We start from the raw sequence: 17,972 nt of genomic DNA on the forward strand, positions 1-17,972 counted from the left end.
TTTGATACTTAAAGTCAGCTACAGCCCTAACATACGTACACACACATTTACTTTTTGCCATAGGTCTGTTCTAGAGACATTTTGTTACACCTTTACTAGGTGATTTTTTTTTTTTTTGCCTTATATCTGTTTTAGAGACATGTTACAGGTCTTTGATAAATATCTATTTGTTTTCCTTTGGAAAATGTTTCATATTCACACTGTAAAACATGTCTGTGTGTGTCAAAATCGTGATTAAAATTGAAATCGCAATATTGTTCAATAAAATCGTGATGGGTTTCTTTTGTCCATATCGCACAGCCCTAGTGCTAACCACTACTGTACACGAACCTTGCCACCCCAAAATAAATATATATTTTATAATTTGTACCCTGTCTTGTGCCCTAAGCCTCCTGGGATAGACTCCAGGTTCCCGGGACCCTGAATACAGGATGAAGCAGTGTAGAAGATGAGTGAGTGAGTAAGTATGCACATATAAATTTCTTGCAAAATTGATTTATGTTAAATAAATCAGAATGTTGGATTATATATTAAAAATCTGTGTCCATCAGCACCAGAAATAAAAAATTCAGATGATGTTGACAATGATTTAGAGTCTGGCCCATGATCCGGCCTTATTGCACATCCAGCAAGTCTGGGTGCGGCCAAACATCATTAAATTGTCTGAGGACTTACAGTGTGTAACCCTGTAATATTAGCAGCAGTAGTGGCAGTATTTTCTGAATGATTTATCAAATGACGCCATCAAATTAGTCTGTCTTGTCTTGGTGCTGTCATTCTTGGCCTTCCAGACCCTCTGCAATTAGCAGTTGAACCAGTTGTTCTGAATCCGTTCCATAACCTGGAAATTGTGTTCCTGGCAACTCAAAACTGTCTGGCGACGTCTGCTTGCATTGCATCAAATTGAAGCATTCTGATGGCCCATTCTCTCCTGCCACTGTCAAAATGAGGCATGATCGTGTGAAAACAAAATGCACAATTAGAATGTTTTCCTTACTTTGTACACCAAGACATGTCAGCTAGACATAATCACATGGCAATTTTGTGCACATGCACATTGCCTCTTAAAAACAACATGAGTTATCCACATATGATGTTGACAATGATTTAGAGTCTGGCCCATGATACGACCTCCTTGCACATCCAAACATCACTGAATTGATTTAATATCAAAAGCAGTAGTGACTGCATTTTCTGTATGACAAGTTTAAACAAAAAAGGTGCCAGAAAGTTCTTTAGAGTGAGGCCCTGAACAAACCATCTTTATTTCCCTAAATTAGCTACTAAAGATTTTTTAAGTTCTTTCTAAATGTTTGGAAGAACATCAACTCTCCTGAAAAGACAGTGAGTGTAACTGTGAATTGTCATATGTATTTTTATCAAATTCCCAAACCTTTTGGTGCAGTTTCACCAAATATGAACGTTTTGTGCAACACATTGACAATAAAAGGAATTAGAAGTGGTTTCAGCTGTAAATACACATTAGAATAATCTTTACAATCCAGCACCATTAACTCATAGGCGGAACAGTTGGTATTTATATAAAGACCCTCTTACAAAACAGATCTAGGAAACCTCCCCTCAGAAAACCTGGGTACTTATGTTAGCTGATGAGCACCACTGCTAACTCTAGTCAGCTAGCTAAATATAAACTTACTTTATCAGATTTATTTATATAAAATTATATAATGTGGAATGTCTGCGAAAAAAAATTTATATCCTGTTATCACTTTTGCTATAGCAGCTATAAACAGTCCCCCTCATGCCATACGAGTGATTATGAATAGGATATGCATATAGATATTACAATGTGTTAGAATGAGTATATTATAATAATTAAGGTGCAATTATTTGTCACATGTACCTTACAGCACAATGAAATAATTTAAGAAGCTGGGGACAGAGCACAGAGTCATCCAGGATACAGCACCCCTGGAGCAGACAGGGTTAAGGGACTTGGTCAAGGGCTTAAAAATGGCAACTTGGCGGTGCTGTGGCTCGAACCCTGGACCTTTTGATCAGTATTCCCATGACTACCAAGTTATTCCTGTTGGGCCCTTGAACAAGAAGCGTAACCCTCAAATGCTCAGATGTGTAATGCGATAAAGTTGTAAGTCGCTCTGGATAAGGGCGTCCCCAGGGTTTGCTTTGGTGGAGGAGGTGCAACAGTCTGGGCAGGCATCACCAGTCAGCGCAAAACAGATTTGGTTATTGTACATTTCTCAGTCACTGCACGTTCTTACCTATGAGACATCATAAAACCCATCATCATCCCCCAATTCCCCCAGCACACCCCCAACATTCTGTTTTATGGATGATAATGCTTCACCCTATCGTGGCAGGAATCGTCACAGCTCGACTTCAGGAAGTTGGAGTGCCTCATATGGTATGGCCATCAATGTCCCCTGACCTGAACACCATAGAGCATGTCTGGGACCAGTTGAAGCAGAGACTGGATGATCAGACCTCACCCCCACGTGACCTGGCAGAACTGCGTGTAGCACTTGTGGACGAGTGGAACGCCTTACTTAAGAACAACATTATGAGGCTAGTGAGGAGCATGAGACGTCGCTGTCAAGCTGTCATTGCGGCAAATGGTGAAAACACCCGCTACTGACATTGTCAATTTTTGTTATTTGGGGCTATTCCTGTTATTGTCAAAATTTTGGGGGTAATAAATATTAAACTAATGAAAATGGTGTTTCTTCTCATACAGTATTAGTAATACCAAAGGGAACTTTTACTTATTTCATTCAAATTCAGAGCAAATAGGAAAAGTATTCATGTAAATAACAAAATCCCTATATTCCTGCATTGCATAGCAGCGTGTTTACTGCGTGATGATACTTTGTGATTATTTGTGGCAGAAAACGAAGTGTTACACTCGCATGTAAATTTTCCTAGAAGCTTTGAAACAGCGGGTGGTGTGTGGAGAAGGTAGAAAACCTCGTGTGTGATGAGATGTTCTTTGTCGTGCTGGATGTGAAAGAGAGAACCTGGTTTCTGGTGTCGCTTCAAATCAGCGCTGCACCGGGGACATGCCCTAAGGGCGCACGCGGGAACAAACCATTTCCGCCCTCCGCAGTAGGAGGCTTTACCGTGCGCGTGCTTGTGGTGGAGACTCGTCGAAATGCAAACCTCTCTCTCTCTCTCTCTCTCTCTCTCTATTTCTCGCTCTCTCTCTCTCTCACTCACTCTATTTCTCGCTCTCTCTCTCTCTCTCTCTCTCTCACTCACTCTATTTCTCGCTCTCTCTCTCTCTCTCTCTCTCTCTATTTCTCTCTCTCTCTCTCTCTCTCTCTCTCTCTCACTCTATTTCTCGCTCTCTCACTCTCTCTCTCTCTCACTCTATTTCTCGCTCTCTCTCTCTCTCTCTCACTCTATTTCTCTCTCTCTCTCTCTCTATTTCTCGCTCTCTCTCTCTCTCTCTCTCTCTCACTCTCTCTCTCTCACTCTATTTCTCGCTCTCTCTCTCTCACACGCCCTCATTGTGAGGGACGGACTGCGAAATTTTACCACAAATTTACCCGCTGATTATTACTATTATTAAGCTATTGTTTTATTATTTTATCATTTTTATTTGCCCATTTTCTTTCCTGTCTACCATCAGACCTTGGCCACTCATCATGCATCTCGTTATTTGTCTTGCACATGCTTTGAGCTCCTCCACTGCTGCTCATTCTCAAGCCGGCGCGGTACAGGAGGCTTTCCGCACCAGTTGCTCTCATCAGATCAGGTAAGATGATTATGGAGAGGAAACGCGGTCATGCGCTTTAACACTTGAGATCTCTGCTGCTATTTATGTACTGTACTGTATGAAAGCCGCGTCTGATTGTTAAAAGAAAAATCGCACTAGTTAGGCTACTATCCGTGAATGCAGTTATGTTATATCCTATATTGCAAAGCTTTATTTATAAGAGAAACCACCCGCGATAGATTTCTACCATCCTTCTAGTCTTTATTATAATCGAATAATTTTAACCCTCTTGGCGTCATCAGGACGTCACTTGGGTTAGTGCTTTAAAGGTTAACACGTTAGGTGATTCACGTCACGGTCATGGTGGTGGTGTATACAGTACACACCAACATCTCCAGTGTTACACTGGATTAACACCTGGAGTATTTATAAAAGTCCAATTGGACTCCATCGACCTCTAAATGTGTTAAATCAATAGTGCAGATTTCCCTATAGCTGGCAGGGAATTCTCCCGCCAGGACAGATCACGTGACGTCATTATCATTGTCTTTTTATTTATCATTTGCAGAAACAGATGCTTAGTACGGTGGACTTAAGTGTAATGAATGGGCCGCCTTCCAGTACACTTCATGCCACCTCTCCACGTGTGTACGGCCAACTCATGAATGACTGTGACACATCCCTGATCTTACTCTGCACATCTGCTTTGAAGAACTGATGGTGAGTAAATGGAGGCTCATTGTTCATCAAACTAACTTTAAGATGATTATTGATTACTGTGTATTCTAAATAACGAAAAGGAAGTCCTGTTGAATTTTAAAAGACATTTGGTCTTCTAAGAAGCTGCAGTATTTAGTGCTTGCGCCTTTGCACATGCAGGGTGTTTTAATCAATTGATTATTGATCAACATGGTCCTTAACATATTTAGCTGCTGATAAACCGAAACCCAAGCTGGCTCAGCATTGGATTCATGCATCAGCACCACTTATCCAACCTATATTTATTATACTACATGAAACCGCATCCATGAAACACGGGTCCTTTTTTTCCCTTATGGACTCCAGATAAAGTGCAAACATGCCAGATAAGCATTTTATTTGGAGGGCAACCACACCGGTGACTCTGGAAGCAAGAGAAGGCGTGAACTGAATTTCAATTGCAATTGTGTTTGGCTGAACCCCAAATGGCTCCCTGTATAAGTGAACTACACAGTCTCGGTATAACATTGTGATTATCTTTACAGAGGCATATACAAAAATGCATACTGCCAAAGTAACCCCATCCCCAAACCAAAAATCATCCAACCAAATGAACAAACAAAAATGCTACACCTCGATGAAATTTAGCCCTGTAACATTTCATTTGTAAATGTATCCATGAGCATCACCGGGTTATATACGTCACTAAATGGACAATGGAAGCCATCTGTAATGGTGGCATCATCTCAGCGTGGTGTTTGTTGTGGTTAACAGTGAGTCATCAGGTGTCTGCATGAGAATTAGAAGAAACACAGTAATGCACTGACATTCTGTGGCCTTTAGTCTACTATGGTAGATTTAAAATCATTTGAGGATTATGAAATTTTAAAAACTGTGACTGTTTCTGTTAACAGCTCAAGGCTGGTGGTTTTACTGCAAGGTTATGTCTACTTAAAATTTAGTTCATTCCTCCTTAGCCATGATTAATATTGTGTAAGGATTTTGACATCCAGCTATGGTGTTCATTCATGTTTTGTTTGAGGGCTTAAAGAGAAATAGGTACGCTTCAGTGATGCATACCTATTAAATTGATTCTAGTAAAGTCAAAGCTACTAATGTTTATTATCCATGCACCAGATGTCATGTTTAATAGTATGGCATATAATTCGTAAGTCTGTAATCAATGTACAAAAGACACAAACTAGAACATTTGGCACAGAGTCTTGTCAACACCATGGAGTAGGTCTGGTCAAAGATGAAAAGACAACAATGTACCTTTATTCGGAGATAAGTGGACTATAACTGTTTAACAGAGAAACTAGGCTTTTTATTTAAATGAGTTAAACAGTTTCAAAATGCATAAGTAAATGTTGTTTTATGTGACAGATTTCATGGTTTACTTCGTCTTTACATAAGTAGGTTTAGTTCTCATGACTGATGAAGAGACATTAATAAGCTAAATTGATTGTGCCAAAAAAGTGCCCCAAATTAATAATACATTATACAAAACACTCATCCAATACAATACATTTCCTCTTCTTCTTCTTCTTATTGATGCATTTTAAGTAATCTGTATTAGTATTTCATATTTAAACAGCCACACTGAAGAAAATATAAACATTCATTATAGTTTTGCTACTGTGTAGTGTTATGTTGACAATAAATCAGTGTAGAACCAAGAGTATGTACTGCACCTTCAGTTCAAAAAGCACATAATGTTTAACATTATTCAGTCCCGAAAGAGCTGATTATGAAAAGATATCAAATATTGTGAACGTAATTTAAGCCACAGTGACTAGTATAACAGTCCTACAAGTATTACATTTACAGTATATATATATATATATACACAGTATTTTATGACTGTAATAACAGTCCTACATGTAGCCCATTATCATTTCATGGAGCAAGATGAACATACAGTAGTATGGGTGCTAAGAATCAAAGGATGGTACTAGACTGTATTAAATCCTGACAGCACTTTAAAGTTGATTTTGAGGACAAAGGGAGAATGGGGCATGAAGGGAGAATGTGTGTGAGTATGTGAGGGCCTGTGTGCATGTGGGTCGCCTAAAAGAAATCCAGACAGGCATGTTCAGTCAAAGTGAGGGCTTGGGCACTGGAGCATACTGATTGACCAAGATTCATCTCAGCTCTACCCAGTGTAAGGGCATTCATGTTTTTTTCCCCACTAGGTGTATGAGCCACACACCATATCAGCTGATTATATGACTGTTACTGTTATTTTATAAGAAACGTATACACACTTACAACATTACGTTTTGTCATGCAAAGACTTGTTTATTCATGACACAGATTGTTTATTCATGGTGCATGCATTGTGGCCTGGGATTCAATCCAGCCATCCATTCATCCAGGGTGTAGGGCTCTAGATCCCCTGCAATCTTATAAAGAATAAAAGTTACTGAAAAAGATGATGAATAAATAATACATTAGATAGAACTTATATAAAAATTAAATATTATATTCATTCATCATTCATTTTTTGGTCTTATTGTTTGTATGCGATAATCTTTTTAATTCTTAAATGTTGATTGTTGATACAATGAATATAAAAGGTATATCATGCTCATGTTTGTAGGTAAAGTATTAATATTCTATATCGTACAGGTGTAGCAAGATAAAACCTTGATTCAGTTTCTTCGTAGAATCTAAGGAAAGTTGTGTGGAATGATGATAAACATTTGCATTAAAAAAAAAGATATGGAACTGGTGATCTTCTCTTATGTGTCTTGCAGAAAGCATGCTTTTTTGTAATTAAGCTATATGTAATTTTACTGTACTAGCATTAAATAGCAGAGGAGAATTTACTAAAAAATACTAATAGAGAAAAAGGGGTATAAAGTATGAAAGAAGTACCAACTACGAAATAGCCATAAACTGTCCAAAATTAGCACACTCAGTAATAAAAGGTGTATGTTTATCGAACACCCCTCAGCCACACCAGTAACGCACTAGCCATTGGCCTGCCAGTTGGCTAGTTGGTAAAGAATGGGCAATATTTAAAGGAGAAGATACTTACTTAGATTTAGACCTTCTAGCGCTGTAGGGTACATTGGGCAGCAAGCAATCTCCATCATATTTGATCAGTTGTGGCAGTATTAGCTTCGTCTCTTGACAGGTTAATGAATGTAAGTTATGTATGGTCTTTTTCCATGTGCTCTTTGGCGCCCTGGCTTTCTCTTCCCTGATGACTTTTTTTCCCCAGTTCACATGACTTTGGTCTTGTTGCTTCTGATCTGAAGCTACTATTCATTCTAGTAATAGGCCAAGAAGGGCTAAGTGGTCGGTGAAAAACGAAATGCCCCCCCAGCCTCAAGGAAGCCCAAATCTCTGTGTATCAATGAATCTCCTTAGAATTAAGTCGATCATAATCAGTATGCAACCTTGTTGGACGCCAGTTTTGATGGTAAAGAACGCTGTAACGCCATTGTCAGTACAGATTCAGCAGCAGTTAGAGTTGTAATACAATATGTAGGCAATTATTTGTCATTACCTGTCTGGTAAATAAATCTATCTAGCACAGATACAGCACAAAAAAATTTAATAACCATAGCAAACAAAGTGATGAGTGGGTAGCTTAAGTCACTGCAAAGGCTAATGAGAGCAGCTTGTATATGAGAAATAGCATATACTGCTGGACATCTGTATAATACAATTAATTTTTTTTAATCATAATTTGATATTGCACATTCGCACAGCATGTCCTGTAAAATTGTACTAAAAGTGTGGGACTATTTTTGCTCTGGCCTTGAGTTTCCTTATAAGTCAGATTGATGTTTACTGTCATCTTGGCCTCCATATTTTTTAAGCCAGAATATCATAACTCATGATGTCCCTTGAAAAAGCATATGTGGCAGATGCAATTTGTCTTTTGGTTTTGGTGAACAGTTTGCCCTGTCAAATTTCCCCTAACAAGTACATGGCTCCCACTGTACCGTGTATCACAAATAGGTCTGTCTAAATGTTATTAAGCCAATATTGTGTATTTCTGCCTCAAAACCATTTTTGGTATGGTGTCATTTTTTATTTTGAGATGTACGGCTTTTGTACACCATAGCTTTGATTTCTAAATGTGGACTCTGTGTCTCTTTTTCTTTTTCCAATTTTTAGCTGCATATCTTATAATGCATACAAAAAAATCACAAAGCAAAAGCAAGTGGTGTGGTTAATAAACAGTAAATATATTACCCTCCGATTTTAGAAGCAGCATAGTCGAAATTATACATGAAGAGCAAATAATTCTGAGCTAAAGAAATCAAGGCCCACAGCTACATAACGAAGGGAATTCTTCAGACTTGGTGATGAAACAGGCATAGTGGGAGAGAATTATGTACGGGACTGGTGCTTTGCCATATTTTCTCTTAGCCTGTAGCATGTTCCCTGGGCCTTTTATTTCAAGCTTTCATGCAAAATTTGTGGATGTAATTATTACTGTTATTTAAATGACGTTTTATGAATTGTTAATAAATTTCTTGATGTTTTGCAGGATTTAAAGAGGGTGTTGTCCTTCCCTCCATATCCAGGAGACTACCTACACCCGGTTGTTTATGCATGCACAGCAGTTATGTTGCTCTGTCTGCTGATATCGATAATGACATACATTATACACCACAGGTATGTGCATTGTAGAGGTGTAGCTGGGGGGATTTTTGATTTAACTCTCTATTTGAAATGTTTATGTGTTCCAAATACTTATTTGCGAGGGTTTAATATAGCATATATGCAGTGATTTAACAGTGTTTGCTCAATATGAACCCTGTAATGATGCTCATAAAGGTCGACAGCAGACACATGCTTAAATCACATTTTCTGGGCCACCAGCTTTCCTGTTGAGAAATCGTAGTACCCAATTGCAATAATTCATTTTTTTTAGGTTGTAGGTTTTACTAGCCAAGATTTGTTTATTGCTAGCAAGCTATTATGAAAATAGCTTGACAAAAATGCTTTACTTGTACCATTGGGACTGTGAGACTGCAGTTACATAAACTATGATTCTTTCTTATTCATGGTCATATTTCTTGGTGAAGTGTAATCCGAATCAGCAAGAAAGGATGGCACACACTGCTGAACCTCCTTTTCCACATTGCTGTAACATTTGGGGTGTTTGCAGGAGGCATCAATCAGATCAAGTACCCCATTGTCTGTCAAGTGGTGAGTTTTGTCCCTTGCTATTCATTCCTACTCTGTACTCTATCATCTGCATTATCACATTGTTGACACAAAGTTGAAAGCACACAGCTATATAGAATGTATTTGGATGGAACAGTTTCCTTTCTTGGCACCAAGGGGCCAAATCCTGATCTAGAATGACAATGCCCCTGTGTACAAAGCATTTATATAATGTACAGTATATGGACAAAGCATATAGTGTGTATAACTGCATAAACTATATAGTGTATATAACTACTTAAGGGCAATACTGTCTTGAGCTTCAGGTGACACCATAAGAGTAGGACAGAGTTCTTAGGCTAAGTGCTGGAAAAACTTGCAGTGTGAGAATGTAAGTTAACTGGCACTGAAATGTGGAGACACATTCCAAACAGCACTTCAGGTTTTAAAGAGAGCCCCCATTTTGTGTAAAATGTGTAATTACAAAAAGACAAAAGGTAAAAAGTAATTGCACTTGTAAAACGGACTTTAATGAAGAATACTGTTTAGTGCTACCTATAGCACTAAGTCATAACATTAACAGCACATAACATTAACACATTTATATTGATTATTAATTACATACCAGTAAACTGGTGACAGGCTCATTACCCAGTGCACTAGAGCCCGTCCAGCAAAAAGCTCAAGGCCACTGACATCACAGCACACTGCTAGAGGCCCTCAAACCCTGGGGGGTCAGGGGTGCCCAGCTGGCACACGGGGAACCCACACAATATTGGGCAGGATGTTTTGCATTGTAATGTTATGATGGATGGGTGTAAAATATGTATGGTAAAGAGAGAGATATACAGTATTTTTTACATTGTTACATCATTTTTTTTATGGTTTTGCATCACATTCTATAACTAAGAATTCAAATGCTTTCGAGATGCTGCCAATTACTAGGCCTTCACAGCATGCCTAAGGCTGAGGTCAAAGTCTGGCAGCCATATTGGTTAACTCAAAACAAATCATCCATTCACTTCATAAATTAATTAAATGTTCAATCTAATTGTAATTCTGTTGGTTTTTTATTGGCTTTATTACCACATATTTACAATATAGACAAAGGAATTTGTCCTTTGTTTGCCTATTGTGGAAGCATTTGTAAAATTAAAAAAGAAAAAACAAAACAAAACAGTGCATTATACACTGCCTGGCCAGGGTCGAATTATTGGCCTGAATCAAGCAAAGAAAATTGGTTAAGAACTATCCAACAAATTGTGGAAGGTTAGTGCTGAATCATCAACTTTGTGGAAGAAAAATGGTCGCAAAAAAATCTTGATCAGACAGAGTAGTTAAAAAAAAATAGTAAAGAGTATTTCACACACAATGCAATGTGAATTTCTTTTTTGAGAGAAGTGATGCGGTTGGATGTTTTGCTGTGTACCGTGGCCTCTTCATACGGTTTGAATAATATGTGGAAGGTCAAAGCTTCTATAAGAAAAATATGCAGCTTTTTTTCGAATTAAAATATTTGTCACAGACAATGTTGTGTGTCAGAGGAAAATAATTTGCCATTAAACTGTTAATATTCAGTTCATATTTGATAACCTCTGGTTAATAATGAATTTCTTGGGCTATTATAGTCTATATAGCCTACATTATGAGGCATTTTTTTTTATTTGTTCTGCAGATGGTGGTCTAATGTATGGTCCATACTTTGTTTTTTCGTGAATATGCATTTTAGCCCCAGATTACGTGATTTAACTATGGTATGTTTGTTAAATGTTTTATTAAGGTGGACTTACTGACATTTTCTATTTTTGTTTAAAGCGTCTTATCAACAAAGCAGCAGTTCCATATTGGTACATGATATTATCATTATCATTCATCTGGACATTTCTGTTTGTAATGAGTGGCACCAGTCATAATTTAAAAAAACTTTAGTTCCACTCCCCACAAAAATGTTGGATAATTTTCTTAATGTTTAAGGAAGTTATTTTGTATGCCAATGCAGGGAACTCTGATCACTGTGGCACCCAGGCTCTTAAAATGGAGGGAAAAATGTTAATTATGTCAATCATGCTGCCCGTCAATTCCAAAAGCTTCCTCTCTTTCATGAGGATTAGTAACCTACATATATTTTTGATGGATTGGGTTTGGAAGAAACACTGAAGGGAATGACGGTATTTCTTTGAACTGTATTTCTTCTTCTAGCATCAGCACGTATGAACCCTCCATCAATCCCATTGGTGATATGTTTTATATTGTTTATGTTTGAAATTAGTGGAGTTTTAGGGAAAAAAAACTGTTGTAAAACAGGCAGCAGCAGTCCTAGTTAGGTGCATGACATTTTACAGCTGTATTGTTTGAATGTCTCTGTGTATGGAGGTTTAGCACTCATCATAGTATGTATGCAGTAGTGGACTTGGCCTCTTTATTACTGTGTCCACAGAGGCGAGGAGGATACCTGTATGGCCCAGCTGGCTAAGAAGGATTACACAAGCAATCCACTCAGTGCACCTGCATGCTTGCTTTCCCTTTATCAGACACTACTCTATACTGGGTCTTATGCTCAGAGGAGGCAGTCTGCAGACAGAAGAGCTACTCAGAGATTATATAATCATCTTAGTGACCTGGCTGCCATTTGTGTTTAGTGACTTTGTGTATTCTGCTTTAAGGTTGGCATCCTTTTGCACTACTCCTCTCTCTCAACTATGCTTTGGCTGGTCCTCACTGCCAGGAATACTTGTAATGAAGTCTCCAAGGCTCCGTCCCACCCAAATGACACAAATCAACCCACACAACCCCACCTCAAATTCACCATATTCAGGTAAACGAGGGGTTCTTGACATTGTGCTCATGAGTCACAGACTGCTATAATAATGAGACAATCAAATTAACCTATTAAGTCTATTATTTGACCTACGCTAAAAGTGAATTATCACTTGAGTGAAAAATCACAGGGAGGATGGCTTTAAACAAATTTTGGCAAAATTTACAGAAGCATAATCAAGAAAAGCACACATGCATAATATGGCCAAATGTTTATGGACACTTGACCATGTTATCCATATGCCTGCCTTTCTCTAAACAGTTGCTTCAAATTTGAAAGCACACAGATGTCTAAAATATTGTGTAAAATATTGTATTAATGCCCTGTGCACAAAGCAAAGTTCATATAGTCTTGGTTTGCCCAAAACTGCATCCCAGGGCTCCTCACCCAATGTCAGTGCCCGATCGCATTAATGATTTTAGGGTTCATTGGCAAATGGACTATCTTTGTCAGACATGGCCATATTTGTCAGGCATCCAAAATGTTTCGCTATTTCTTTCTTTACATTGTGACTCTGATTGTAATTCTGTTCTTTTGGTCATGTTTTTAGATTTTATCTGTTCAGTAGTGGGATCCCCATTGTCATTGTTGGGGTCATAGCTGCTGTTAGCCTGGACAACTATGGGAGCAGGGATGATGCCCCTTAGTAAGTACACTGTTTATGCTTCCGCTCCTTTCCACAAGACATTTGTCAGCTTTGAGTAATTTGAATTTTAATTAATTTAAAAACTATGATCATGACTGAAAATGAAACAGCAGGCAAAAGCACATGCAGAAAATACAGATTAAATCTTTATTGGGGTTTGTATGTTCTCTCAGCTCAACAATCCTGGTACATTGTGGTGTGTTTAGCATTAATAGACTTTGCAGTGAGGCACTAAATTGTTTCATGCAAGCATCACTGATTTATAGATACTTATTGTCTTAATTTATAAAAACAAGTTACCATGTGGCTTGTGATTTAATTAAGGAAAGCAGTAATGACAATACCTACTAGGTCATTGATTTTCTCTCTCAATTTCTTTTTTTTCTCTGTGAAGTTGTTGGATGGCATGGGAGCCCAGTGTGGGTGGCTTCTATGGGCCCACTGCATTCCTGGTCCTGGTCATTTTTTTGTATTTTCTGTGCACATTTGTACAGTTAAAAAGGCATCCAGAACGTAAGTATGAGCTAAAGACCATGACAGAGGAGCAGCAACGTTTGGCCACTGCAGAAATCGGCCACTGCCATGCTGCCAGTGAAGAACCTGGAGAACAGGGGGACCATTCAGGTTGCACAGCCATCACTGCCTCCATGCTTGCCAATGAGCACTCCTTCAAGGCTCAACTGCGGACCACTGCTTTCACTGTCTTACTGTTTTTGGCCACATGGGCATTTGGGGCATTGGCTGTGTCACAGGGCTATTATCTGGACATGATATTTAGCTGCTTATATGGGGCCTTCTCAGTCACACTGGGACTGTTTCTGCTTATTCAGCACTGTGCTAAACGGGATGATGTATGGCACCGCTGGTGGGCCTGCTGTCCTTCTAAACCAAAATTGGATGTGAATGGAGAGGCAGTAGGAAGTACTGAAATTAAAAGCCACATTGAGGCAAAGCAATCTTATGCAGGTAAACCTTTAGTCTCCCCCCACGTTCTCACATCCTCACCACACTGTAATCCAAGTTCCCTGCCCACAGCTCAGATCCGTATGAGCCCATGCTGTTCCACATTGTACAGCTCTTCTCCTGTACTAGAAGGCTCTGCTCATTCCTTATCTCTCTCTGATGAGTTACCTCGCCCCTCCCTGCCTCTGCAGAGCTGCCTGAAGAACAGGACTAAGTCACGCTCATTCAGTCGGCCACGGCCCTGCCTCAGGGACTGCACCCTACATATGGCTTCGACCAGCTTGGATGGAAGTGTGCACAGCTCCCACCTGGATAGCCCTCACAGCATGCACTTAGAAATTCCCATCACTTGTCATACCTCACACTTGGAGAGGCAGCTCTCTTGCCATAGCCCTCATCTCGACAACCAGCTACGCTGTACAAGCCCTAGCATCCACATGGAAAGCCAGAGAACACATCTGGACAGCCAGCTGCTGTGTCATGAGGAACACACCTGCCATAGACATATGTGTTGTGCCAAGGCAGAACCCTTCTCCAGCATTTGCTGTCCCAAAACAGACCCTTTTTCTGGTGCTTCCCAAGAAGAAGATTCCAGCACAGATTCCCTGACACACAGCAGCACCAAAATGACCGATAAAGACATTATGTTGCACTTGGATATCCCGCCTCCAAGGGCCACTGTACCAAGCTCTCAGGCTGCTTTTAGCAAGAAGGGCACTGTCAGCCAGAAAGGGGTGCTAAATCACAATAGCAGCTTGCATGAGGACTTTGTGCTCAGCCCTGATTCCACAGGTAACATTAGGACAGGGCCATGGAAAAATGAAACCACTGTGTAGTCTGTAAATATTCTGTTTTCCTGAGCTAAACTACTACTAAACTACTGTGTAGTCCCAGGGCTGTAATCCAAAGCACCTCTGAATAAAACTACTGTGTAGTCCTTCCACTATGACTTTCACCTGCAAACTCCCCAAACCTTCACTAACTAAATAGGACTTTGTAGCATTGAAAGTATCAGATTAAGGTTCACACAACTTTCTATTCACTATCAATACATGTGCGTGCACTGTGTTTAACTTTTCGTGCCACTTAAAATGGTCCCAACATACACAATAGTGCATTTAAGTGTTTTAGATTAAGGTTCCCTAATTACTTTAGTGTGAGTGAATGTGTATTTAAGTGCATATGTTTGTGTGCATACCTATGTAATATCAGTCAAAAAATATAGGCAGTTCAAGAGAAATCACCCTGCACTACGATGTCATGACATGTGTGAATATAACTGTGAGCAACAACCAAGAAAATGACCTCAAAATAATTTTCATAGGTCAGGTCGTGTATTATATTTGCCAAAATCTATAACAAATGTCACACATTCTGCAGTGAACTTAACCATTCTTCATGCTGAAGTAAACCAGACAGTTTTTGCTGATCGACATGGTGAGGTTGCAAGCACCCTTAAAACCAAATAAACAATTTGTCTACAGTCTGTTACCATGGTGACAGATTGGGAAGGGATGTACCCAACAGCATGCATTCTTAGACATTGTACTTTTTTTGTTCTACGCATCATCCTAAATCATGACCTTTTGTTTTATGTTTTGTCTTGCAATTTTATTGCAGTAGTGTAAGAGGGACACATTAGTTGCTAACAGTCATAAACCGAGTTGTTGAACATCAGCAGTTTTTATATTCTTGTTTATTCTCCAGATTTGTCAGCCACTACATTCTACCACATTTTTCTTACCTGTCAGTATCAGCCCACCTAATTTAATCAAAATCAAGTACAGAAACTGACAAGAAGAAGAATCGTACATGAAAGCATTACCAAAAATAACTAACACTGAAATAAAAGTAAATGAAGAAATAAACTTTTGGTGTAATCATAGGGCCAGTAACCCCACATTTTAGAGCTCATATCTAGTCTACAACTGCAACTATTCACACACCATATTATTTCTGTTATATTATTTGACTTCAGCTACCTATTGTAATACGAATGAAAATAAAACTGAAAAAGGTCAGTGTTGGTTATTTGGAATTGTCTCTCCATGGTAATTGTCATGTTATATTTCTCTTTGAACTCAGGGATCATGCCTAATCTTTTTACTAGTTAAGCCACATAGACTGTAAATGCATGCGGTTAGCTTCTGTAAAAGTCTACAAATTCAGTGCCATTAAGGATGGAGATGAAATTCAATTTGCCCACCTATATTTTGATCGTTGTGCCAATCATTATGTGCATCCACACCTTTTGGTAGAAGTGCAACATTGCTCTTTAGACAAAACACAAGATTTATGTTGTGAACTAACGAAGTCAACTGTTGTTTTTTTATATTGTACATTTGCCACTTTTTCCAATAAACGTATTTTATCACCATGTAAAAATATGTATTCTCTCTTCAGTAGTATATTTAATATACAACCCTTATACAGTATGATTCAATAGACAGAATATTTACCACATTACTGGCATTTTTTTGTGGTTTGTGCTTTTGATTGCTGTCTTTCCCTTAAACCCCACTATTCACTTATGTTTGGACATTTCCCTTTACACGGCATCTAACCCACTTTTATGCCTTCTTTTGTCAAGGGATGATGCAATAGTAATCATGAGGGTGAAGGAAGAAGTCTGTCAATGAAGCTTTCCAACTCAGTGTTTAATTCCTTGCTCAAACACATGCAATAAAACTTGCAAATAAACAATATATTGTTTAACTTAAAACATATAAATACTGGTTTCAAAATAAAATTATAATGGTATAGTTACTGCAAATCACTGTCAAAAGGATGGAGTCAGAATGAGTCTCCGACAGCAGAAACATAAATCCACTTAAACTACACACCTAATCTGCATGGCTTTGTGACGGGAACGGGTTGAGTTCACCAAATTTTCACTGGGTGGTGTCATTAAAATGTTCCATGGAGATAAGAGCTTTCACTTCATATTATATCAGCATGGCAGGGGCTGCTAATGCTCCGCAGTGCCATCTGCTGTTATAAATCAATGTTGTTTTGACAAGCTTTCAGGTCAATTATTTATTTGTGTGATAACGTAAATTGCTGGCAGGGTGCTAGATAGCAGTGTTACTTTATTTTGATGGACATAGTAAAAAAACTAAGTTTTAAAACTAAACTGAATATGATCTTACACTTACTCTAGTATTATGTCTGTCCGGATAAGGACAAAAGCAAGCAACATAGACAGGCATATACAGTTGCAGAATCCTGACTTTTAAAGCCTGTTATAGTAACCATATCCAACCTTCTACTTATGTATAAAGTTCTTTTTATCTTATTATTATAAAGCTTTTTTAAAAAACCAATCACTGTAAAGTAAAAAATGAAAGATAAAATATAAATTGTTAGATACTGTCATGTACCAACCAATGACAGCAAAGGGAAGACAAATAGAAATTTTAGGGGTAACAAAAAAAGAAAACTAAAAATAACTTGGTTGCATAAGTGTGTACACCCTTTAAATAGTACTTTTTTGAAGCACCATGTGCTTGAAATACAGCACCTACAGCTTGCAATATCTTTTTGAGTAAGAGTATCTCAAAGCACATCTTGCTTTGGAAGTCCTATTTCACACTTCCTTGTAAAAATGCTCCACATCTATCAAATTGTGAGGTGATGTCCTGGGTGCAACCCTAAAGTCATTCCATGAGCTTTAAATAAAAAAATATTTTAGACTTGGCTTTGTGCTTTTGATCATTGTCATGCTACAATTGGGCTTTTTTTCTTTGTTTTTATCTTCCGCTGTCTAACATAGGCCTGCAGGTATTTCACACTATCTATGATTCTCTCTATGTTACCTAGCGCTCTGGTCTCAGCTGAAGAGAAGCAGCACAGTAACTACATGCAGCCTCAACATACCTTATCATAGTGGCTTTTGAGTAATAAGAGTCTTGCTTTTGAGGCAAAAGTATTTTTTTTATAATTATGGTAAAAATCTCTGGTCTCACCATATTTTACCTGGTTTGGGTGTAATATTTTTCTTTTTCATGAGAGTTGAC

The 17,972-nt window shown here is 38.5% G+C and overlaps 1 protein-coding gene across 2 annotated transcripts; it reads left to right on the top strand.

The window, feature by feature from the left end:
• Positions 1-3,504: 3,504 nt before the first annotated feature.
• On the top strand, positions 3,505-16,321 carry adgra1a (adhesion G protein-coupled receptor A1a). Of its 2 annotated transcripts, XM_053511013.1 has the most exons (7): positions 3,505-3,736; positions 4,266-4,417; positions 8,907-9,034; positions 9,448-9,571; positions 12,193-12,344; positions 12,898-12,993; positions 13,388-16,321. In XM_053511013.1, exons 2-7 carry the CDS (start codon positions 4,415-4,417, stop codon positions 14,790-14,792), a joined length of 1,908 nt encoding a protein of 635 aa, XP_053366988.1. In that variant the 5' UTR covers positions 3,505-3,736; positions 4,266-4,414; the 3' UTR covers positions 14,793-16,321. The 2 variants fall into 2 exon arrangements, with proteins under 2 accessions (XP_053366988.1, XP_053366987.1); XM_053511012.1 differs by lacking the exons at positions 3,505-3,736; positions 4,266-4,417; positions 8,907-9,034 and having other exon boundaries at positions 9,462-9,571; positions 11,967-12,344.
• Positions 16,322-17,972: the final 1,651 nt, after the last annotated feature.

The sequence above is a fragment of the Clarias gariepinus genome, chromosome 14 (genome assembly GCF_024256425.1).
Source record: "Clarias gariepinus isolate MV-2021 ecotype Netherlands chromosome 14, CGAR_prim_01v2, whole genome shotgun sequence".
NCBI lineage: Eukaryota > Metazoa > Chordata > Actinopteri > Siluriformes > Clariidae > Clarias > Clarias gariepinus.